The sequence below is a fragment of the Engystomops pustulosus genome, chromosome 4 (genome assembly GCF_040894005.1).
Source record: "Engystomops pustulosus chromosome 4, aEngPut4.maternal, whole genome shotgun sequence".
Classification (NCBI taxonomy): Eukaryota; Metazoa; Chordata; class Amphibia; order Anura; family Leptodactylidae; genus Engystomops; species Engystomops pustulosus.
The window spans coordinates 12,116,537-12,142,181 of NC_092414.1; the positions used below are offsets into that span (position 1 = coordinate 12,116,537).

The 25,645-nt window shown below is 47.0% G+C and overlaps 2 protein-coding genes across 10 annotated transcripts; one reads left to right on the plus strand and one right to left on the minus strand.

The window, feature by feature from the left end:
• On the plus strand, positions 1-15,455 carry TMEM140 (transmembrane protein 140). 9 transcript variants are annotated; one of them, XM_072145137.1, is made up of 3 exons: positions 1-125; positions 10,669-10,721; positions 13,564-15,455. In XM_072145137.1, exon 3 carries the CDS (start codon positions 13,595-13,597, stop codon positions 14,192-14,194), a length of 600 nt encoding a protein of 199 aa, XP_072001238.1. In that variant the 5' UTR covers positions 1-125; positions 10,669-10,721; positions 13,564-13,594; the 3' UTR covers positions 14,195-15,455. The 9 variants fall into 9 exon arrangements, with proteins under 9 accessions (XP_072001238.1, XP_072001242.1, XP_072001243.1 ...); XM_072145141.1 differs by lacking the exon at positions 1-125 and adding an exon at positions 8,648-8,898; XM_072145142.1 differs by lacking the exon at positions 1-125 and adding an exon at positions 8,934-8,966.
• A 7,844-nt stretch (positions 15,456-23,299) lies between these two features.
• Positions 23,300-25,394, minus strand: LOC140128850 (tripartite motif-containing protein 29-like). The gene has a single exon (XM_072150553.1). It carries the CDS (start codon positions 25,161-25,163, stop codon positions 24,354-24,356), a length of 810 nt encoding a protein of 269 aa, XP_072006654.1. The 5' UTR covers positions 25,164-25,394; the 3' UTR covers positions 23,300-24,353.
• Positions 25,395-25,645: the final 251 nt, after the last annotated feature.

The following is a 25,645-nucleotide window of genomic DNA, read 5'->3' on the forward strand; positions in this document are numbered from 1 at the left end:
ATGGAGACAGCAGATAAACATCCCGGAGACGGTCACTGCCTGTAGCGCTCTACAACATCTCCAAAGCTGCTACTACACCCTCCTTAAAGGGATCTTTCCTACAGCGTAATCCCGGACTGTCTCAGGTACGAACCTCCGCCATTGTCATTGTAGATTATGGAAAATTCCTTTAATCCTGATAATCTGGTATTTGATTCTAGTCCTGGAGACAATGTTATGTGAAATCTTGCGTGGAAACTACAACTCCCAGCATGCTCCTGCCCTGTAGTCTGTAATTATTCTATGTATTTATGTTTAAACCCCTTTTATTTTATTTTCCTGCATTTGATTAAAATGTCATGCAAAACTACAAACCTGAACCCTTCACTACATGAATTTAGATTCTTAAGATACAGATAGATATGAGATAGATAGATAGATAGTTATGAGATAGATATGAGATAGATAGATATGAGATAGATAGATAGATATGAGATAGATAGATAGATAGATAGATAGATATGAGATAGATAGATATGAGATAGATAGATAGATAGATAGATATGAGATAGATAGATAGATATGAGATAGATAGATAGATATGAGATAGATATTAGATAGAGAGATAGATATGAGATAGATAGATAGATATGAGATAGATAGAGAGATAGATAGATAGATACATAGATATGGGATAGATAGATATTGCAATCCCTTTAAAATAACTTCCAATTATCCGGTATTTGATTCCAGGTGTGGAGACAACTTTACTTTCTCTTTCCCTATCCTGTGTCTCTTCGACTGTTGTGAAACTACAACTCCCAACATTTCCTAACCTGTAGTTCTTATCATTTTATATGTATTTTACGTTGTCTTTTATATCTGATGAAATCCCTTAATTTCCTTTAATCTGATTGTCTATATAGACTCTACAGTATGTATCAAATCTCCTACTCCTGACTTTTGTGGAACTACAACTCCCAGCATGCACTGACCAAGATGTATCTATATACTTAGATGTGTAGATATTTTTTGGAATTATATAAAGTAAAAAATCCCTTTAATCTGATATCTGATCATAAATTAACACTAAATATTGATCTTATCCAACCTGCCTCTCTGTGAAACTACAACTCCCAGCATGCCCTGACCTGTAGATGTATCTATATAGTGAGATTTTAGTATTATATATGGTAAAATCCCTTCCATCTGCTATAGGATCATCTATAAACACTACTTATTACTCTTATCCAACTACAACTCCCAGCATGCCTTATACACTGAGATGTGTATGTATTTATTACATATACATTTATAGTAAAACCCTTTAAATCCTATAATCTGGCATTTAATAATCCATATAGACACAGTCAGAAGTGTCTGAGGTAAAACTGTTCTAGTCACCCATGGCAACCAATCAGAGCTCAGCTTTCATTTTCTAAACAGCTGTGGGAAAAACAAAGCTGATCTCTGATTGGTTGCCATGGGTGACTAGAACAGTTTTACCTCAGACACTTCTGACTGTGTCTTTATGGACTATCAAATGCCAGATTGTAGGAATTAAAGGGTTTTACTATAAATGTATATGTAATAAATACATACAAATCTCTGATAAATATCCCCCAACGCTCTGAGTGCTGTAAAACTACAACTCCCAGCATTCCCTGCTCTGCAGATCCATATACTGAGTTTTTTATGTTTTATGTTGTTTTTATGGGGTTTTTTTATATTTTATGTCAGGTTTTTTTTACATTATTTATACAGTAAAATCCCTTTAATCTGTTATCCAATGATCCAAAATTAGATACTAGGGCCGGAGTAGACGATATATGATCTATCTCCAACCTGTCACACTATGTGTATGACATAACTACACCTCCCAGCATCCCCCAGGCCTGTAGTCGCGTTGTTTTTGTTGCGTATCAATAGGCTCCACCCCCTTCATGTGCGAACGTCTCCTATTTTCCTTTTGCCCTGGACCTGAATCCGATTTGGGAGGAATCGGTGACACGTCTTCCCTTTCGGATACAATCCTAATCTCAGAATAACAAATAATATACCGCCACATGGTGCCAAAACATCGATCTCCAGATCACAGATGCACCAAGCATGCTGGGAGTAGTAGTTCTGCGTAGACCTTTAGAATCCACAATGTAAGGAAGAGTTCATCTCAGATAATTAGGGTGATGCCACACATGGCGTTTGGAACCCGTTTTGGTCCGTTTTTAAGCAGTCCGTTAAAAAACGCATGCGTTTTTGGCCAGTTTTAATTAAGATAATTGGTAAAACCTGTCAAAAAAGGACGCGTTTTCCAAAAACGCATGCGTTTTTTTACGGACTGCTTAAAAATGGACCAAAAACGGGTTCAAAACGCCATGTGTGGCATCACCCTCATCCCACATTATGCTTTATAATTCATAGGTTGCATAGAATTAAGCTCCGCCCCCGTACATGTTTTATTTTTCCTGTATCTTTAAGGAAGAGACACACTATGTCGCCACTTCCCCTTTGGATTCAATCCGACTATCAACTATAAATCCGCCACCAAATATAATACCGCCATATTGCGCCAAAATGGATCCTCCAGCCTTTTCTTATCACGCTGGGTGCACAGAAAGTTGGTTAATATTAAAAAAAAAATACCCAATTTACCGTACGCCGTGCACCGAAGCGTATTTTTTTGTTCACCAGTAGATGGCGCCACTTTAGTACAAAAGTTTCAAACAGTTTACACAATGTTCTCTGCCGAATCTGAACTTTGTCTCCTCGGCAAAACACATGTGTACTCCGACCTTTGCTGAACTTTACTGCCTCTTATCAGTTAGGGCAGCATATGGCAGCATTATTGCAAAGGTCGAGAAAGGTCAATGAGGTAGAGCCGCCATGAAAGTGATTAGGGGGCGCTCACTGCTTATGTCTAATCCTAGATGTATAGAGCTCCCCCTAGTGGTGCTTAATGAGTGCAAAGAATCAGAGCTCAAACCTTATAAAATATTGTAAAATGAATCTGCATTGTCGGATTCATCAGCCATATTACCATATTTCTTACTCCCTAACTTTATATCCCAGAGTATATCAATCTTAGGTGTTGTCCCTGGAGATATGTACAATTATATTATTGTTGGTAGCAGCCGGACTATGAAATATGGATTTGTATTCCAGGAAATGACAACACACTGCTGTGCTCTGTGCTCTCTGCAGCTAGTGTTATGTATTGTCCCTGGAGAGATGTGTAATCAGACCTCACACTGCTGTGCTCTGTGCTCTCTGCAGCTAGTGTTATGTATTGTCCCTGGAGAGATGTGTAATCAGACCTCTCACTGCTGTGCTCTGTGCTCTCTGCAGCCAGTGTTATGTATTGTCCCTGGAGAGATGTGTAATCAGACCTCACACTGCTGTGCACTGTGCTCTCTGCAGCTAGTGTTATGTATTGTCCCAGGAGAGATGTGTAATCAGACCTCACACTGCTGTGCTCTGGGCTCTCTACAGCTAGTGTTATGTATTGTCCCTGGAGAGATGTGTAATCAGACCTCTCACTGCTGTGCTCTGTGCTCTCTGCAGCCAGTGTTATGTATTGTCCCTGGAGAGATGTGTAATCAGACCTCTCACTGCTGTGCTCTGTGCTCTCTGCAGCCAGTGTTATGTATTGTCCCTGGAGAGATGTGTAATCAGACCTCTCACTGCTGTGCTCTGTGCTCTCTGCAGCCAGTGTTAGGTATTGTCCCTGGAGAGATGTGTAATCAGGCCTCACACTGCTGTGCTCTGTGCTCCCTGCAGCCAGTGTTAGGTATTGTCCCTGGAGAGATGTGTAATCAGACCTCACACTGCTGTGCTCTGGGCTCTCTACAGCTAGTGTTATGTATTGTCCCTGGAGAGATGTGTAATCAGACCTCTCACTGCTGTGCTCTGTGCTCTCTGCAGCCAGTGTTATGTATTGTCCCTGGAGAGATGTGTAATCAGACCTCTCACTGCTGTGCTCTGTGCTCTCTGCAGCCAGTGTTATGTATTGTCCCTGGAGAGATGTGTAATCAGACCTCTCACTGCTGTGCTCTGTGCTCTCTGCAGCCAGTGTTAGGTATTGTCCCTGGAGAGATGTGTAATCAGGCCTCACACTGCTGTGCTTCGTGCTCTCTGCAGCCAGTGTTAGGTATTGTCCCTGGAGAGATGTGTAATCAGACCTCACACTGCTGTGTTCTGTGCTCTCTGCAGCCAGTGTTATGTATTGTCCCTGGAGAGATGTGTAATCAGACCTCACACTGCTGTGCTCTGTGCTCTCTGCAGCCAGTGTAGGTAATGTCCCTGGAGAGATATGTAATCAGACCTCACACTGCTGTGCTCTCTGCAGCCAGTGTTATGTATTGTCCCTGGAGAGATGTGTAATCAGACCTCACACTGCTGTGCTCTGGGCTCTCTACAGCTAGTGTTATGTATTGTCCCTGGAGAGATGTGTAATCAGACCTCACACTGCTGTGCTCTGTGCTCTCTGCAGCCAGTGTAGGTAATGTCCCTGGAGAGATGTGTAATCAGACCTCACACTGCTGTGCTCTGTGCTCTCTGCAGCCAGTGTTATGTATTGTCCCTGGAGAGATGTGTAATCAGACCTCACACTGCTGTTATCTGTGCTCTCTACAGCCAGTGTTATGTATTGTCCCTGGAGAGATGTGTAATCAGACCTCACACTGCTGTTATCTGTGCTCTCTACAGCCAGTGTTATGTATTGTCCCTGGAGAGATGTGTAATCAGACCTCACACTGCTGTGCTCTGTGCTCTCTGCAGCCAGTGTTATGTATTGTCCCTGGAGAGATGTGTAATCAGACCTCACACTGCTGTGCTCTCTGCAGCCAGTGTTATCTATTGTCCCTGGAGAGATGTGTAATCAGACCTCACACTGCTGTGCTCTGTGCACTCAGCAGCCAGTGTTATGTATTGTCCCTGGAGAGATGTGTAATCAGACCTCACACTGCTGTGCTCTGTGCTCTCTGCAGCCAGTGTTATGTACTGTCCCTGGAGAGATGTGTAATCAGACCTCACACTGCTGTGCTCTGTGCTCTCTGCAGCCAGTGTTATGTATTGTCCCTGGAGAGATGTGTAATCAGACCTCACACTGCTGTGCTCTGTGCTCTCTGCAGCCAGTGTTATGTATTGTCCCTGGAGAGATGTGTAATCAGACCTCACACTGCTGTGCTCTGTGCTCTCTGCAGCCAGTGTTATGTATTGTCCCTGGAGAGATGTGTAATCAGACCTCACACTGCTGTGCTCTCTGCAGCCAGTGTTATGTATTGTTCCTGGAGAGATGTGTAATCAGACCTCACACTGCTGTGCTCTGTGCTCTCTGCAGCCAGTGTTATGTATTGTCCCTGGAGAGATGTGTAATCAGACCTCACACTGCTGTGCTCTGTGCTCTCTGCAGCCAGTGTTATGTATTGTCCCTGGAGAGATGTGTAATCAGACCTCTGTGTATGTTGTTAGTAGCAGCAGGACTGTGATATATGGATTTATATTTACAGATTTACTGGGGGGGTGTCCTCACACTGCTGTGCTATATCCAGCCGGTGTAAGGTATTGGCACTAGAGAAATATATAATTATTCTTTTGTATTTGTTGTTATTAGCAGCAGGACTGTGAAATGTGCATTTAAATTCTAGTATATATTGGGGACATGTCCTTACACTGCTGCATTCTAAGATCTCTGCATTAAATGTCTCTGCTGCCCAATCCCTATGCTGTGAGTGATTTTTGTGTTTTTTAAAATCCTGCTACATGTGTGAAGCTGTTCAATGCAGTGAGCTAAGAGCACAGCAGTGTGAGGACACGCCTCCAGTACAATTCGGGAATACAAATCCATATCTTACTGTCCTGCTGCTACAAACAACACACACAACAGTATGATTACACATCTCTCCAGGAACTATACCCAACACTAGCTGCAGACAGCACAGAGCACAGCAGTGTGAGGACATGCCCCCAGTACAATCCTGGAAATATCTCACAGTCTTGCGGTTACTAGCAGCATAAATAATGGTCTGTTTACACATCTCTCCATGGATAATACCTGACACTGCCTGCAGTGAGCACAGCAGTGTCAGGACACCTGCACCCCCCAGTACTATCCTGGAATATAAATCTGTATATCACAGTCCTGCTGTTACCTTTTACTGACTGCAGAGAGCACAGAGAAGAGCAGTGTGAGGACATTCCCCGGTACAATGCTGAAATACTTCAGTCTACAAATCTCTCCATGAGTAATTCTCAACACTAGGTGCAGAGAGCACAGAGCACAGCAGTGTAAGGACACACCCCCAGTACAATCCTGGAATAGAAGTCCCAATTTTTGGCAGTTCTGCTGCTGATACAACAACATACATAAAGGTCTGATTACACATCTCTCCAGGGACAATACATAACACTGGCTGCAGAGAGCACAGAGTACAGCAGTGTGAGGTCTGATTACACATCTCTCCAGGGACAATATATAACACTGGCTGCAGAGAGCACAGAGCACAGCAGTGTGAGGTCTGATTACACATCTCTCTAGGGACAGTACATAACACTGGCTGCAGAGAGCACAGAGCACAGCACTGTGAGGTCTGATTACACATCTCTCTAGGGACAGTACATAACACTGGCTGCAGAGAGAACAGAGCACAGCAGTGTGAGGTCTGATTACACATCTCTCCAGGGACAGTACATAACACTGGCTGCAGAGAGCACAGAGCACAGCAGTGTGAGGTCTGATTACACATCTCTCCAGGGACAATATATAACACTGGCTGCAGAGAGCACAGAGTACAGCAGTGTGAGGTATGATTACACATCTCTCCAGGTACAATACATAACACTGGCTGCAGAGAGCACAGAGCACAGCAGTGTGAGGTCTGATTACACATCTCTCCAGGGACAATACATAACACTGGCGGCAGAGAGCACAGAGCACTGCAGTGTGAGGTCTGATTACACATCTCTCCATGGACAATACCTAACACTGGCTGCAGAGAGCACAGAGCACAGCAGTGTGAGGTCTGCTTACACATCTCTCCAGGGACAGTACATAGCACTGGCTGCAGAGAGCACAGAGCACAGCAGTGTGAGGTCTGATTACACATCTCTCCAGGGACAATATATAACACTGGCTGCAGAGAGCACAGAGCACAGCAGTGTGAGGTCTGATTACACATCTCTCCAGGGACAATACATAACACTGGCTGCAGAGAGCACAGAGTACAGCAGTGTGAGGTCTGATTACACATCTCTCCAGGGACAATATATAACACTGGCTGCAGAGAGCACAGAGCACAGCACTGTGAGGTCTGATTACACATCTCTCTAGGGACAGTACATAACACTGGCTGCAGAGAGAACAGAGCACAGCAGTGTGAGGTCTGATTACACATCTCTCCAGGGACAATATATAACACTGGCTGCAGAGAGCACAGAGTACAGCAGTGTGAGGTATGATTACACATCTCTCCAGGTACAATACATAACACTGGCTGCAGAGAGCACAGAGCACAGCAGTGTGAGGTCTGATTACACATCTCTCCAGGGACAATACATAACACTGGCGGCAGAGAGCACAGAGCACAGCAGTGTGAGGTCTGATTACACATCTCTCCAGGGACAATACATAACACTGGCTGCAGAGAGCACAGAGCACAGCAGTGTGAGGTCTGATTACACATCTCTCCATGGACAATACCTAACACTGGCTGCAGAGAGCACAGAGCACAGCAGTGTGAGGTCTGCTTACACATCTCTCCAGGGACAGTACATAGCACTGGCTGCAGAGAGCACAGAGCACAGCAGTGTGAGGTCTGATTACACATCTCTCCAGGGACAATATATAACACTGGCTGCAGAGAGCACAGAGCACAGCAGTGTGAGGTCTGATTACACATCTCTCCAGGGACAATACATAACACTGGCTGCAGAGAGCACAGAGCACTGCAGTGTGAGGTCTGATTACACATTTCTCCATGGACAATACCTAACACTGGCTGCAGAGAGCACAGAGCACAGCAGTGTGAGGTCTGCTTACACATCTCTCCAGGGACAGTACATAGCACTGGCTGCAGAGAGCACAGAGCACAGCAGTGTGAGGTCTGATTACACATCTCTCCAGGGACAATATATAACACTGGCTGCAGAGAGCACAGAGCACAGCAGTGTGAGGTCTGATTACACATCTCTCCAGGGACAATACATAACACTGGCTGCAGAGAGCACAGAGCACAGCAGTGTGAGGTCTGATTACACATCTCTCCAGGGACAATATATAACACTGGCTGCAGAGAGCACAGAGCACAGCAGTGTGAGGTCTGATTACACATCTCTCCAGGGACAATACATAACACTGGCTGCAGAGAGCACAGAGCACAGCAGTGTGAGGTCTGATTACACATCTCTCCAGGGACAGTATATAACACTGGCTGCAGAGAGCACAGAGCACAGCAGTGTAAGGATATCCCCCCAGTACTTTTTTAGGGGGTTGTTGCTTTCCTTATTCTGTGTCTGATTGCTATTATCTATGACTTTCTGTAATGCGCTGTAGATGTGATTTGCTATTTGGCTGGAGGGGGACAGGGGAGGGGAATTGGCAAAACTCCAAGTTTATGTCTGTGATGGGGCAGAAAGTAGCAAACACAGCAACTCTACACCGACAACAGCAGCGCGACTATGAATAGACTGGTAAACAACCGGCGTGGCATCACATGCTGAGCACAGAGCGGGCCACAGGACGACATTGAGAGTGGTGTCTGAGGGGCCACAGGACGACATAGAGAGCGGTGAGCGAGGGGCCACAGGACAACATAGAGAGCGGTGAGCGAGGGGCCACAGGACAACATAGAGAGCGGTGAGCGAGGGGCCACAGGACGACATTGAGAGTGGTGTCTGAGGGGCCACAGGACGACATAGAGAGCGGTGAGCGAGGGGCCACAGGACAACATAGAGAGCGGTGAGCGAGGGGCCACAGGACAACATAGAGAGCGGTGAGCGAGGGGCCACAGGACGACGAGAGAGCGGCGACTGAGGGGCCACAGAACGACATAGAGAGCGGTGAGCGAGGGGCCACAGGACGACGAGAGAGCGGCGACTGAGGGGCCACAGGACGACGAGAGAGCGGCGACTGAGGGGCCACAGAACGACATAGAGAGCAGTGAGCGAGGGGCCACAGGATGACAGAGAGAGCGGCGACTGAGGGGCCACAGGACGACATAGAGAGCGGTGAGTGAGGGGCCACAGGACGACATAGAGAGCGGTGAGCGAGGGGCCACAGGACGACCGAGAGAGCGGCGACTGAGGGGCCACAGGATGACATAGAGAGCAGTGAGCGAGGGGCCACAGGATGACAGAGAGAGCGGCGACTGAGGGGCCACAGGACGACATAGAGAGCGGTGAGCGAGGGGCCACAGGACGACAGAGAGCGGTGAGCGAGGGGCCACAGGACGACATAGAGAGCGGTGACTGAGGGGCCACAGGACGACATAGAGTGCGGTGACTGAGGGGCCACAGGACGACATAGAGAGCGGTGACTGAGGGGCCACAGGACGACATAGAGAGCGGTGACTGAGGGGCCACAGGACGACAGAGAGAGCGGTGACTGAGGGGCCACAGGATGACATAGAGAGCTGTGAGCGAGGGGCCACAGGACGACATAGAGAGCGGTGAGCGAGGGGCCACAGGATGACAGAGAGAGCGGCGACTGAGGGGCCACAGGACGACATAGAGAGCGGTGAGCGAGGGGCCACATGACGACATAGAGAGCGGTGACTGAGGGGCCACAGGACGACATAGAGAGCGGTGACTGAGGGGCCACAGGACGACATAGAGAGCGGTGACTGAGGGGCCACAGGACGACAGAGATAGCGGTGACTGAGGGGCCACAGGATGACATAGAGAGCGGTGACTGAGGGGCCACAGGACGACATAGAGAGTGGTGACTGAGGGGCCACAGGACGACATAGAGAGCGGTGAGTGAGGGGCCACAGGACGACATAGAGAGCGGTGAGTGAGGGGCCACAGGACGACATAGAGAGCGGTGACTGAGGGGCCACAGGATGACATAGAGAGCGGTTACTGAGGGGCCACAGGACGACATAGAGAGCGGTGACTGAGGGGCCACAGGACGACATAGAGAGCGGTGACTGAGGGGCCACAGGACGACATAGAGAGCGGTGACTGAGGGGCCACAGGACGACATAGAGAGCGGTGACTGAGGGGCCACAGGACGACAGAGAGAGCGGTGACTGAGGGGCCACAGGATGACATAGAGAGCGGTGAGCGAGGGGCCACAGGACGACATAGAGAGCGAGGGGCCACAGGACGACATAGAGAGCGGTGACTGAGGGGCCACAGGACGACATAGAGAGCGGTGAGCGAGGGGCCACAGGACAACATAGAGAGCGGTGAGCGAGGGGCCACAGGACGACATAGAGAGCGGTGAGCGAGGGGCCACAGGACGACATAGAGAGCGGTGAGTGAGGGGCCACAGGACGACATAGAGAGCGGTGAGTGAGGGGCCACAGGACGACATAGAGAGCAGTGACTGAGGGGCCACAGGACGACATAGAGCGGTGAGTGGGGGGCCACAGGGGACTATAGATTACAGTCAGGGGCCACAAGCTGTGCATTGACTTTGTGTTTTTCCCTCTTGTCCAGTAAGAGTTAACATTAACTCCTTCCTTCCCGCAGGTCCCCCTCCTATGCCTCAGAAGACGTCTTGTGTCTCGGCAGTGGATTCTCAGGTGAGGAAAGGGAAAGTCACTGCTCATATTATTAGGTTTCATTTTCTTGGAAGAGCCAAGAAAGCGAAAGGGAGAGCAGCAGAGCGGACGCCATCCCTTGGCACAAGACGCGCAAGATTTCCCTAAAACGTTATCAGTAGCATCAGCTAAATGTGACAACTTCAGCTCTGCTATGTGTGTAGCACATTAGAAGGTCTGATGCAGTGTAGTATCATACGTGAACAAACCAACTCAGCTCTGCTGCATCTCTACAATAGAAACAACCAAAGCTGTGGAGAGTCTGTGTGATTATATTCCTGTCTCGCTGCTGCCACTTGGTGGTGACCTTGCAGTACACCATCCTGGCAGATACAACAGTACAGTAATCTGCCCCCGTCTTTGTTATGACCCATCAGTAGGGTTAGTTGTGTGGTCATGTGGTCATCACTGGGGTGGGTAGTCACATGATCCCAGGACTTGCCCCGCTGATGTCACATGAGGTCCTAGGGGGATCATGTGAAATCAGTTGGGTTAGTCTTGGGGTCATGTGACATCAGTTGGGTTAGTCTTGGGGTCATGTGACATCAGTCAGAATAGTGCTTGGGTCATGTGACATCACTGGGGTAAGTCCTCAGGTCATGTGACATCAGCTGGGTTAGTCCTGGGGTCATGTGACAACACTGGGGTTAGTGTTGGGCATAGCTCCCAACCATCCCGATTTGACGGGACTTTCCCGTTTTTCGTACCTCTGCCCCACGTCACGGGCAGCTGTCAGATTGTCACGGATTTTCCCCCCAGGTCCAGCTGTGTCCCCCGGCGCTGTGTCCCCATAGTAAATACTTTGAAAGCCTGAACTCACAGTACAGAATGGCTTCTACAGACATCGGGAGGGAATCCTTTTCAGAGAAGTGTCGGCTTAGCGGAGAGCAGGGACCACGTCATCAGCTTCAGATCAGCATCTGTCCATATATGGTCACTGCATCTCCTAGGGTTCCCCAGAGCAGACATCGGGAGGGAATCCTTTTCAGAGAAGTGTCGGGCTTAGCGCAGAGCAGAGACCACATCATCAGCTTCAGATCACCATCTGTCCATATATGGTCACTGCATCTCCTAGGGTTCCCCAGAGCAGACATCGGGCAGGGAATCCTTTTCAGAGAAGTGTTGGCTTAGCAGAGAGCAGGGACCACGTCATCAGGTCAGATCAGTATCTGTCCATATATGGTCTCCAGGGCTTCCCCAGACACAAGCTCCTTATATAATTAAATTACATAAAGTTTTGCCCAGGCTGAGATTCGAACCTGGGACCCTCTGCACTAGAGACAGGAGCCTAACTAACTGAGCTATAAGCCCAGTGATACAGAGGTGAGGATTTCTGGTAACTAAGACATGTTATCTGCCACTGTTACACTGTGACACAGACTAATGCACTGATATATAGAGAGGGATCTTCTCAGAGATTATTATTGTAATTATTCAGACTATTATTATTATTATTATTATTATAAATTTTATTATTTTTATTATTATGGAGATGATTATTAATAATAGTAAAAATAATAATAATCATCTCAATAATAATAATAATAATAGTCTCCATAATAATAATAATAGTCTCAATAATTACAATAATCTCTAAGAAGATCTCTCCCTATATACCAAGGCATTAAATCTGTGTCACAATGTAACAATAGTCATAGTTCTTAGTTACCAAAATTCTGCACCTAGATAATCACAGAGGTTATAGCTCAGTGGGTTGGGGCACTGTGACATTATTATACATGGACACTGCAGGTTCTGGGTTCAAATCCTAATAAGGATAATATATATATTTTTTTTTATTGAGATCATTTTTATTATTATAATATGGCTAAAATTTGGGGCGTGGCCAGGGAGTGATTGGGGGTGTGGCTTAGGGGGATCGCCTTTTGTCCCTCTTTCCCTTTCACAAATGTTGGGAGGTATGGTGTTGGGGCCGTGTGACATCACTGGGGTTAGTCCTCATGTCATGTGACATTAGCTGGGTTGGTGGTCATGTGTCGTCAGCAGGGTTAATTGTGACATCACTGATATGTTAGTCCTGGGGTCATGTGTCGTCAGCAGGGTTAATTGTGACATCACTGATATGTTAGTCCTGGGGTCATGTGTCGTCAGCAGGATTAATTCTGGCGTCATGTGACATCATTGGGGTTAGTCTTGGGGTTATGTGATATCACTTGGGTCAGGCCTGGGGTCATGTGATAACAGTGGGTTATGTTCTGGGGTAATGTGACATCAGCAGGGTTGGTCCTGGGGTCATGTAACATCAGCAGGGTTAGTCCTGGGGTAATGTGACATCAGCAGGGTTAGTCCTGGGGTCATGTAACATCAGTGGGGTTAGTCCTGGAGTTATGTGACATCACTTGGGTTAGTCTTGGGGTCATGTGACATCACTGGGGTAAGTCCTCAGGTCATGTGACATTAGCTGGGTTAGTCCTCCGGCCATGTGACATCAGTGGGGTTAGTCCTGGGGTTGTGTGACAACATTGAGGTAATTTCTGGGGTAATGTGACATCAGCAGGGTTAGTCCTGGGGTCATATGACATCAGCAGGGTTAGTACTGGAGTCATATGACATCATTGGGGTTAGTACTGGGGTCAAGAGAATCTATGGCACAGCCCGACTTCACAGTGAAGACAAGATTCCATCTCCAGTTAATATATAAACAAAAATTTACAGGGAACAGTAAACCAATAGATGACAGATTTTAGGGGCGCCTGAGGTTCCATCTAGTCTTCACCATGTGTGGTTAGGGTTGGATGGAGCTACATTTCGCATGTGTTGATCTCTTGTTCGTGTGACCCAGTATGTTATGTTCTCTCCATAGTGGTTGAAGCTTCTCTGTGGTGCAGGTCAAGATGGTCGGGTGGCAGAAGACGTGTCTAAGCCTTCGCTGCCTGGGACATACCATCCTCTTGGCGCAGAGTCTTCTCTGTCTTCTCCTGGTTTACGCCTTGATCCTTGGTGGCGGGAACATTCTCATCGATGGCTGTAAGAAGATTGGCTTTTACAACTACTGCTTCCAGAACATCACCACTAATGATGAGGACTGTCACTGTGTCACTGAGTTCAAGGACCTGCACTGGAGGACCATCCCTCATGGACTTATGGTTTCCCTCATCTTGACCTACTCTTCCTTGGTCATCATTGTCATGGGCTTCCTAACATTGGCCTTGGCTCATGGCCTCAAGGAGGACGACTTGTGGAACATTGGGCTGGGCCTCAACGTCTTCAGCCTCGTAGGGCTCGTCTTAGGGATGACCTCTCACCTCTTCCTTACCTGGGACCAGTTTGACTTTTCCCATGTGACTCCTGGTTTCTTGGCTTTGCTGATGGCCATCGGTGGACTATGTCTCCAGTTGTGTCTCGTAAGACGTTACATAAGACTTAAAAATGTGTGGTCAACGTCTAAGGCCGTGAGCCGCCCGTTCGAGGACCTCACCATCTTAGTGGCTTAGAGCTGAACTGCACTGTAGACCTGAACCTTGCACTTGCTATTGCCTCGCGTCTGTCTGCCTGGGTGACCACTTTCTGAATATGTGACGGACGCAGAAGACGTGAGTGGTGCCTATGTCTACCTCCTCCTACTGTATGCACTTTATATCAAATGTCTCTTCTCGTAATAGAAACTCAGGTTACCAACATTTTGATCTCAAATTTTTGGACCTTGTAGGCTCCACCCCATTTTTACCATGCAGTGCCTTATTATCACACCCATACAGGCCACATAGACCATACATATGGTTGCCACACATGGTTTTGGTATTTTTGGGGCCCCAGGAGAAGTTATATTATATGGGCCCCAGATTGACGAGCTCCACTCTGAATGGGACAGAAGAGAGTCTATTCGTCTAAATTGTATTGATATCCGGTGGATGCCCATACAGTTTAAAGTACAACTAGTTACTCTTGACCTTCAGGTGCTCCAAGGGGTTGCATGATTTGCACTATCCCTGATGGTTACAGATCAACATTTTTTAGCATAATTTGCATGGGTGTTTCCCATGGGGGTGGGGCTTAAAATTTCCAAAAATTGGGATTCAAATGTTGGAAGGTGTGTTGCCATCTAATGCACCTGCAATCTAATTCAACTGACTTTCCATAGGTCCAGTAAGAAAGTCTAGCATTGGGGGCAGGATTGGACAGGGGCTCCTTGGGCTCTTTAAGGGGGCCCCACTCTCCAAATAGGGAATAGACCCTAGTACTCCCTAAATTGGATTGTATTCTGCTCGACGTCTTAGATCCATAAACATTACAAAAGGTTGAACCGGCCAGGGGATCCTATGGTACTCTGTCAGTCCCCCCTATTTAAAGGTGAGGTTTGAAGAACGTAACCTATTTACCATGTTGCAATAAACACTGATTTTACCATGTGACCACCAGGACTGACAACACTGCCTAGTTACATACCTGATCTATTTAATGCCTCCAGATTTTGGACATCCCCTTTAAGTGTTCTGTAAATTTTGTACATTTTTTTTTTTTCATTTTATTCTGAGAGCGTGATTTTTTTATTTTTAATGTGTGTATGTGAGTGTGTAGACTTCGGAGGAGCTTGTGATATATATATATATATACGGCTTGAAAAGTATTATATGTAAAAGAAAAATAAATTGCACTTTAATTCTTAAATGTGGATAATTAATATGTACAAATTGTAATTTAATAATTGTGTATTATTATGTATCATGTTTACAATAAAGGATTTTTTCGGGTTGATCTTTCTGTGGTAATACCTAGTAGAAACCTAAAGGCTAAGTATTTGGGATACACACTTATCCATGTAAAACTGTTTGTTTTCCCTTCAAAACAGCGCCACATCTGTCTGAAGTCTGTCTGTGGTACTGCAGCTTGGCGTCATTCATTTCAATAAAGCAATACCAGACACAACCACTGGGCAGGTGTGGCGCTCCTTTCATATACTTCCAATCTTAAAGAATTCAATCACAAAGTATATTAGGAAGTTGCCGAACATCTTATTTTACAATGATTTCTCTTTATTTCTGGAAAAGTGGAGCATTCCTGTAAACAGGACAGAGATCTGTTCACAGAATTGTATGGAATGCAAAAACTACACGTTTACACAATTTAATTTTGAAATATAAAGATTTTGTCAAATATTGGTAATAATTATGAATGGATATGACATATAGAACATTCTAGATTATACTAATACTGATCTTTTATGTCTTAGGACCCCCTGTGCCCTCTTAGGTCTCACACTAGGCCTGATACCCATAACAACCAATCACGGTCCAGCTTTCATTGCTGCAGCTCAGATAAAGAAATTAAAGCTGTGCGGTGATTGGTTGCTATGGTTATCAAGGAGATATTTGAGGCCTAGTGTATGAATTATGGCCTGTGTGTTATTTTAAATACAACTAATGCAATTTCAGGAAGATTTGGCCCCATCTTGTGCAGCAGGTGCTATTGTTTGCTTTCAGGGCAAGGCACATATCCTTAATCACATACCTTCCGACTTTCAAGAAGTGTCATCAAGTGTGTTTCAAGAAGCAATGGAATTTTAAACTTCTGCATCCGTATTTTCTAGTGCTGCATAGATTACATTAATATAAATACCAGAAATGAACACCAGACCCTTTATACTGATAAATATAGATCAACCCAAATGATACAGGCTCAAGACCAGACCCAAATAAATCTAAACCAAGACACGATGTGCACTTTCTCCAAAAAAGACTGACCTCTTAGCAGAACCCTTAGGCTACATTCACACGCACGGCACCATACCGTTCCATAGCCGGGAGAAAGATAGGACATGTCGGAATACGGCACCGTGCGCCATATATTACTATGGAGAGGGGCTGGTGCCGATGTATGCCCGCCGTACTACGGTACGGCGGGCATACATCGTGTGAATGTAGCCTTAGACTAATCTAGAAGCCTACAAACATCTACATAGCAGATCCTCTAACCAACATATACCGACCACATACAGGGCTTTCCAAATTAATACCAAGACCAAGGGCGAATTAAGACTGCCACATGGCCCCAGCTGTGTGAATATTATAGCCCCTACAAGTCTGGAATCACTTTCTACATCTAGTACTAGAATCAATTTCTTGGGGAAAGGAGGATGTGGCCCTTCTGGCTGCTTTCAATCTGCAGTTTCAGGACCTTCAAAGGTCCGGAAATAGCTCTCTTGTAGATGTGTAGTGAGAGCAGGAAAAGGTATATGAGCATTTCAGTCTCTTCTCAGTCTCAAATTTGGTGGTGATAGGCCCCTAGAAGGCTTGGGCCTATATTGTAATCTACTACTGATCCAGACCACAGTAAACAAATCCAAAACCTACCTGCTAGATATAACACAAAACATGTCAGACCCTTAAAAAAATATATACAGACTGCAGAAAAAACCCTATAAACAAAAGCAGCAACTTAAAAACAGAACCCAGACCTCTAAATTCAGACCCACATTTCCTAAACACAGAAATGGTTTCCCAACCCAATATAGACCCCAGACCAGATCCCAAAAATATACAGATGCCTGCCAGTATTGGATTATAATATAGGCAGTTTGGGCGGTAGCTCAGGGCTCAAGCCTTCTAGGGGGCCCATGGGCACCCAAACCACCCACCAAATTTCATACTGAGAAGGACCTTCAACCATGAAATCCTTGTATATCTGTTCCTGCTCTCAATACACATGTACACAAGAGCCATTTCGGGAACCTGAAAGGTCCTGAAACCTCGGATTGAAAGCGGCAGGAGGGACACATCCCCCAAGAAGTTGATTCTATAACTAAATGTAGGAAGTGATTCCAGACTTGTAGGGGCCATAATATTCATACAGTCCAGGGAACATGGCAGCCTTAATCCGCCCCTGATCCCTGACAATCTAAATAAAAACAGATACTGGACCAAAACCCAAAACTTATATAGATCTCAGCCAACACTGTAACTAATACTTACCCCAGAGAAGACCCTCTAAACAAAGCCAAGTCCCCTTATTATATACAGACCCCAGACATGACCTGCTAAAGGTACTAATAAATTCAGATGCAGATTATCTAATCATATACCGACCACAGACAAGGTTTCCCAAATCTAGAACCCTAAATACCCCCAAATATACAAACAGATTCAGACACATATGCCAACCACAAGCAAGGTTTCCCAAAATAATATAGATCCCAAACAAATTCAGACCCAGAATGGAACTCTAAACTTATACAGAAACCAGACCCTCAGAACCTCAGAACAGGATCTTTATATACACAGATGATCTGTTACCCAAACTCAGACATGGGCCCCTAAATAAAGTACACAATTAAGACCATGTGCAGAGACCCCAGACCATACTCACTTCTCCTGATTTCTGCAACCTGTGGCCTTTACTCTTTGGTCGACCTGCAGACAACGCTTTGACATTTAGAAGTTGTCTGTGGTGAGACCCAAAGGTGAAGAAGTTTGCAGGAAGAAGAGAAATGAGAGGGACATCTGTTCAGGAAGTCCACACTCCTGAAGTATGCTATCTATACTTTTCATCAACTCGTCATGGCTTGGCATTATGGTTGTCTGGTCACTTTTTCAGCCAGTTCGGCCATGTAGGCAGGGAAACGTCTGGGATATTACTGAATAAACCTCTGTTCTCTGACGTGGAAGAAGTAAAGGGACTTTCAAGAACTAGAAATGACTCCCGGGCCACAGGTTCTGTGGAAACGGCATATACCTTTGGTGGATCTCTGGATTGGAAGAGCCGCTGGATTGGCAAAAACCTAAATAGTTGGGCTTTGTCTTTCTCCTCTGGTGCCATCTTGGATGGTTCTGTGACATCATCAGATGTCTTCTCCACATAAAACATCTTCTTTACCCCTGACACCATATCATCTAAATCTCTGTGTAAAGTGTCTGAGATCTGACCTTCATCCAGGTCAGAGTCAATATGAATCATCACATCACCTTCAGTGTTATCTTCCCAAAGTTCTCTGACGTCCGATTCTCTTAAGAAAGCCAATGAATCTTGTATATTACATGTCATTTGCAGATGGCGGATCTTCTCTGTCAAATCTTCTGTCTTCATCTCCAGGTTCTTGATAAGATCCGAGACTGAAAGTGACATCTGCTCCTCCTGCCTGGAGATCTCGTTCAGGACCCTCTTCTCCAGATCATCCAGTTGGGTCCTCATGTCTATGAACAAGGTAGTGACTCTCTCTGTTAAACAAGCCGCTTTACATTGCGCTTCCCTCTTATGATCCTGCAGACTCTGGACTCTTTTGTCAGTCTCCTCCCTTTCCCTGGTCATATCCTCCAGAACATTTCTCAGCATCTCTTTCTTCTTCTCAGAAGCCTCATTTAGAAGCTCCACCTGATGTCTTCTGTGCCCAAACAGATAGCATTTGGAACAGATAGATGTAGCATCTTCAAAGCAGTAATACTCCAAGAGCTCCTTGTGGGTGGAGCATTTTCTGTCCTCCAGGGAGGTGCTGGGTTCTGATAGGACGTGTTCTGCTTCCTTGCTGTGAACTCCCAGGTGTTTATCACACAAAAAAACTTCACAAGTGAGACAGGATTTAACAGCAGGTACAAGAGAGTCCACACAGTAAGAGCAGAAGATCCTGGTTTCCATTTGTGGTGGAGGAGTGAACAAAAAGTTCTCCATTATTTTTCGCAGAGCTAAGTTTGTCGTCAGTGCCGGCCTCTCCTGAAACTCTTCTCTACATTCAGGACAGAAATAACCTCCAGACCCGTCTTGTGTATCCAGCACACGATCAATACAGACCCGGCAGAAGTTGTGTCCACATCTCAGGGCCACCGGGTCCCTAAAAATGTCCAAGCAGATACAGCAATCCAGTTCGTCTCTCTGAACAGCTGATGCCATGACTGCAAGTGTAAAGGAAAACACAGTACCTGCCAGGTGGCACACCTCATGCCCCGCCTAGTCTACGAGCATTCTCCAAATAAATATTGACCTTTGTTCTGCGCTCGCTCTCAAAGCAGCTTTTTATAAGAACGGCAAACCTGTTTGACAGCCCGCAGGAATTTTTTTCTAAATATCTTCCAAGGAACACTACTGTTAATTTGTATCGTGAATAGAAAATAATTGGAGAGGGCAGGGCCATACCATCTGGGCGGAGCCTATTTCAGACAGAGCGGTGGGAGAGGGTTTCTGCTGCAGCCAGTTGCCTTACAGGGGGAGTGATCTTTAAATTTCGGGTCACTTCTATGTCTGTAGTCTGTTTATGTGGCAATAGCATGACATTCCATCGTTGGCTATTGTCCAGCATCCAGATGGTCAGTGATGGGCTAGAATACTGTGGGTCTCCAGAAGTGATGATTCTGTGGGCCCACCATTCAAATATCATGTTCCTGGAGGATGTAATATTCCCTTTTCTCATGTAATTGCTTCCTTCACCTCCAAATGGGATTATCTTCTGCAGGACCTTGGGACCCAATGCTTTGTGTCAGAGCCTTGGTCTTCTGAAGGATACTGTGGTGGTCCAGTCCGACCCTGGTCTGGTGGCCCTTTCCTCTTCAGATTTTTTAAAGAACATGATTATTGTATTCAGCTGTATCCCTCACAACATGAACAAATAGGATTGAGAGTTTAGTGTTTTGTCAGAGACAGCAGGGTCTCTGACAACGAGGATGTCCATACAGAACCACCTTTTTCTCAGAAATTATTACACCATCAAAGTCTCAAGGCGTGGAGCAGCCTCTGTGAACTTCGGGAGCTAAGTCTACTCCACACACCGAGTAGCCTCTGCAATGCTGTCCCCTGCACGCCCATGCCAACTGTGAACGCGGTAACATGGACTGTGCAAGCGCAGTGTCTTCAGCCAGGGCTTGGGCCAGAGGGAGCTTCTGTGCATGCTCCCGTTCCCTGTCTTCTTCGCATGCTCTCGGTCCCTGGCGTCTGCCCATACTCCCGGTCACCGGCTTCTGTGCATGCTCCCGATCCCCGGCTTCTGTGCATGCTCCCGTTCCCTGTCTTCTGAGCATGCTCCAGTTCCCTGGCTTCTTTGCATGCTCCCGGTCCCTGGCTTCTGTGCATGCTCCCGCTACCTGGCTTCTGCACATGCTCCCGGGCCCTGGCTTCTGGGCATGTTCACGGTCCATTGCTTCTGCGCATGCTCCCATTCCCTGGCTTCTGCGCATGCTCCCCGTCCCTGGGTTCTGCGCATGCTCCCTGTCCCTGACTTCTGCGCATGCTCCCTGTCCCCATCTTCTGCGCATGCTCCCCGTCCCTGGGTTCTGCGCATGCTCCCTGTCCCTGACTTCTGCGCATGCTCCCTGTCCCCATCTTCTGCATATACTCCCAGTCCCTGGCTTCTGTGCATGCTCCCTGTCTTCTGCGCATGCTCCCGGTCCCAGGCTTCTGCGTATGCTCCCAGTCCCTGGCTTCTGTGCATGCTCCCTGGCTTCTGCGCATGCTCCCGGTCCCCGGCTTCTGCACATGCTCCCGGTCCATGGCTTCTGCGCATGCTCCCAGTCTCTGGTTTCTGCGCATGCTCCCGGTCCCTGGGTTATGCGCATGCTCCCGGTCCCTGGCTTCTGCGCATGCTCCCAGTCTCTGGTTTCTGCGCATGCTCCCGGTCCCTGGCTTCTGTGCATGCTCCCTGTCCCTGGCTTCTGACATTGCAGAGGCTTCTCAGGGTGTTGTGTAGCCTTAGCCCCCAAAGTTCACAGTGAATACTCTACACCCCGAGTAGCCTCTGAAGGTAATGTGCATAATCACACATTATACGTTATAAAATGATAGGCTGCTATTAAAGATCTCCACTGATGAGCCACACATCGGTTATCTACCTCTAGAACTACTGAAAAAAAGTAGATTCCAGATGGTTGATGTCCTTTAAAGAGGTTGTCATCTTTCATATTTGCCCTATATTTACACTATATTAAGCTGTAGTCACCCAATTCCCAAGTTTCTTACCAATAACCATCATGATATGATCAAAATACAGCAAAAAGTTTCATTTTATTAATTACAATCACATGGAACAACACGTTATATGACAGAAGCAAAAAAAACTGCCCAGTATAAAGGTGGGGTCTGGTGTTATTACATATGCAGTCGCCCCTGCGTCAGGGCGTAAACTGCAGGAGCACCTAAGATGTCTGGAGGATCAGCTGAGAGGTCTGAAGGAGCACCTGAGAGGTCTGAAGGAACACCCGAGAGGTCTGAAGAAGCACATAAGAAGTCTGAAGGAGCACCCGAGAGGTCTGAAGAAGCACATAAGAAGTCTGAAGAAGCACATAAGAAGTCTGAAGGAGCACCTGAGAGGTCTGAAGAAGCACCTGAGAGGTCTGAAGGAGCACCCGAGAGTTCTGAAGGAGCACCTGAGAGGTCTAAAGGAGCACCTGAGAGGTCTGAAGGAACACCCGAGAGGTCTGAAGAAGCACATAAGAAGTCTGAAGGAGCACCTGAGAGGTCTGAAGAAGCACCTGAGAGGTCTGAAGGAGCACCCGAGAGGTCTGAAGGAGCACCCGAGAGGTCTGAAGAAGCCCTTGAGAGGTCAGAAGGAGCACCCGAGAGGTCTGAAGGAACACCCGAGAGGTCTGAAGGAGCACCCAATAGGTCTGAATGAGCACCTGAGAGGTCTGAAGAAGCCCTTGAGAGGTCAGAAGGAGCACCCGAGAGGTCTGAAGGAACACCCAAGAGGTCTGAAGGAGCACCCGAGAGGTCTGAAGAAGCACCCGAAAGGTGTGAAGGAACACCTGAGAAGTCTGAAGGAGTACCTGAGAGGTCTGAAGAAGCCCTTGAGAGGTCAGAAGGAGCACCCGAGAGGTCTGAAGGAGCACCCGAGAGGTCTGAAGGAGCACCCAAGAGATCTGAAGAAGCACCTGAGAGGTCTGAAGGAGCACCCGAGAGGTCTGAAGGAGCACCTGAGAGGTCTGAAGAAGAACCCGAGAGGTCTGAAGGAGCATCCGAGAGGTCTAAAGGAGCACCCGAGAGGTCTGAAGGAGCACCTGAGAGGTCTGAAAGAGCACCCGAGAGGTCTGAAGGAGCACCTGAGAGGGCCGTAGTAACAAGATGAGGTGACTATCTGTGCAGTAATTCTGTTCTTGGGACTGTATAAAGGACTGGAGTGGACCTTAAAGGGGGGCTTCACCCTTCCGAACTGTCTCACCAGTAGAAACCAGTATTGTGTGGGGCACCGTACAAGCTTACACTATCTTCTATTTAAGAGAATAGTCAGTTTTGATATTTATATAGATTACCATCTCAGTGCACCAGGGGCGGAGCCATGTATGCTGGTGCACCAGTTTTTATCTTAATACACCTTTTTCTACAAGAGATGACTATTATTATGTAATAGACAGTGCTGGGACATAGCAGGCATTGCACAGTGAGGAGAACAGGTGCACAAGAAGGAATGGCCCCGCCCCCAGTGCACTGAGAAGCTAATCCTCAAAAGGATATGCAACATCCCCCACCGGGGCCTAACCTTTTCTTGGGGCCTGGAGTCAGCCGGGGCCCGCAGTACCTGAGTGGCTGGCGGTTGCGGCCTAGGCACGCTAGTGTCACGGTGCTTGGTATGGGGAACCGGAGGGCTGTCCTACAGCCTGGCAGGTCTCCAGCAGGGTGGTGTTGGCTTAGAAATTATGAGGGAGAGGCTGCTATAGCGGTTCTCCCTGGGGCAACCCTTTGGTGTCTAGAGGATGAGTCTCTGGGTGGTGGACAGGGTGCCCGTGATGGTGACAGCCGTAGTAGCAGGGACCAGACGGGGGAAAAGACGTTGAACAAAAACAACTTACAGTTCTTTATTGGAACCGACAGGAACATTAGCAACGTGCCTTAACAGGATGGTGGAGTGCTGGAGATGTAGTTGGAGGGAGCCACAGGATGTAGATCATCAGCCTGGATGCAAAGGGCAGGCTGGGAGGTAGCTGTGTCCTGGAAGGATGCTTCAGCTTTATCCTGGATTGCTTCAGGTATCACCCTTGAAGGTAGGATGATACCCCTTTCCTCTCGCTAACTAGCTATTTGCTCCACTCTTCAGGCAGGGAGCCGGGCTCACCTGCTCTGATCTGGTATGCTGACTGCACAGACTCCTCAGAGTCTGCTTCTGAGCTACTGCTCAGCTAACTGCTCTCTAGAACATTCCTCGCCAGGGGTTTTGTTACTCCCACTGGTCAGGTGGTGGCTGCTCCTCCAATTACATCTCAGCTCACAGAAACAGAGTGTAACACATGTGATTGGCTGACACATCTGACATCACACAAAACACTTAACTCCTGCCTTACCAGGCAGGTTCTACCACTGCAGTGTTCCCCTATGTCCTATAAGGACTATGTAGTGACATGCTGTGGGGCTAGTCAGACCCTACACAGGATGCAAGCTACATGGTGGGACGTATTCGCAAACACAGCTCTGCCTTGCATCGGCGAGAGTGTTGCAGATAAAAACTGAATTTTCACTAAACTGACAGATTTCTGGGAAACATGAAAAGTGTGTCTGGGCGGCATCCTCAACTTGGCAGATTGGGGAGAAGGTAGACTCCATCTAAGTTGGGGGATGTCTAATATAAATGTGTAGAGCAGAATGGAAAAAACTCTAATTGACATCATCATCATCAATCATGACAATGAGCATAGTGTGGTCTCCTCTTTACGGACTTCACTGCAAGGTGCTTTTGTCTTATTTACTTTTTTAGGAGGTGAACCCACACGTAACTTGTTTTAAGCGCAAACTTAGGTCATTTGTTCCCTTCGCATAAAATTTAGGCATTGATTTGGTCAAAACGCTAAGTAATCCAGTGTGTAATGTGTCTGAGATCACAGTCACATCCAGACCATCTACATCATGGCGCTGGTTATCATGTCCCCCTGTGTCCTCATCACCTCCCCCCTCCTCAGGATCACACAAGTCACCTGTGTCTGGTTCCTGTAACACAGTCAGTGGATCAGTCATGTTACACAGCTCCTCAATGTGCCTCATCTTCCTGGACAGCTCGTCCTTCTGTATCTCCAGCTTCTGGATCACAGCAGACAGTGAGAGGGACTTTTCCTTCTCCTGCCTGGAGATGTCACTCAGGACCCTCTTCTCCAGGTCGTCCAGTCGTCTCCTGATGTCTATAAACAGGGCAGTGACTCTCTCAGCTTCTCCAGATGCTTTTTCTTGAGCTTTTCTCCTGCGCTCCTCCAGACTCTGGACTCTTCCCTCAGTCTCCTCTCTCTTTGTGATCAGTTTCTGAAGAACATTTTTTAGTTCATCCTTTTTCTTCTCAGAGGCCTCATCCAGCGTCTCCACCCGGTGTCCCCGATGTTCTCCGGCCAAACTGCACGACACACAGATACAAGTAGCATCCTCAGTGCAGTAATATTCCAGGATCTTCTTATGGACAGGACATTTCCGGTTCTCCAGGGAAGTGCTGGGGTCAGATAAGACGTGTTCTGGTGACTTGCTGTGGACTTTCAGGTGTTTATCACACAGAGAAGCCTCACAATGTAGACAGGACATCACAGCAGGTACAGGAGAGTCCACACAGTAAGAGCAGAAGATCCCGGTGATCTCCTCCTGATGCTGCTCATGGTGATGGAAATTCCTGTGTATCCAGCACACGATCAATACAGACCCGGCAGAAGTTGTGTCCACATCTCAGCATTACAGGATCTGTATAAGTGGTCAGACAGATGGAGCAGTCCAGCTCCTCTCTCAGGTCGGCAGACGCCATGGCTGACAGAGGAGGAAGAGAGAAACAAAACTATTTTTATTAATGACGCTTAGAAAGCAGAGGGCGGGTTTAACTATTTCTACTCAGCTGTAGCTGAACAGCACAGAGTAAGAAGCTGTGTCCAGGATGAGTATCAAAGATCAGGGAAAAGAAGCCCCATCTAATCTGCTCTCATATGTTCTCATCCTATTGTAGCCTCTCATCTCCTCCTCATATTGTGTCCTCTCATCTCCCCCTCATATTGTAGCCTCTCATCTCCCCCTCATAT

Bases quoted from the DNA above. Each gene is read 5' to 3' on its own strand.
- LOC140128850 (XM_072150553.1), bottom strand. From the start codon at position 25,163: ATGTCCTGTCTACATTGTGAGGCTTCTCTGTGTGATAAACACCTGAAA.
- TMEM140 (XM_072145137.1), top strand. From the start codon at position 13,595: ATGGTCGGGTGGCAGAAGACGTGTCTAAGCCTTCGCTGCCTGGGACAT.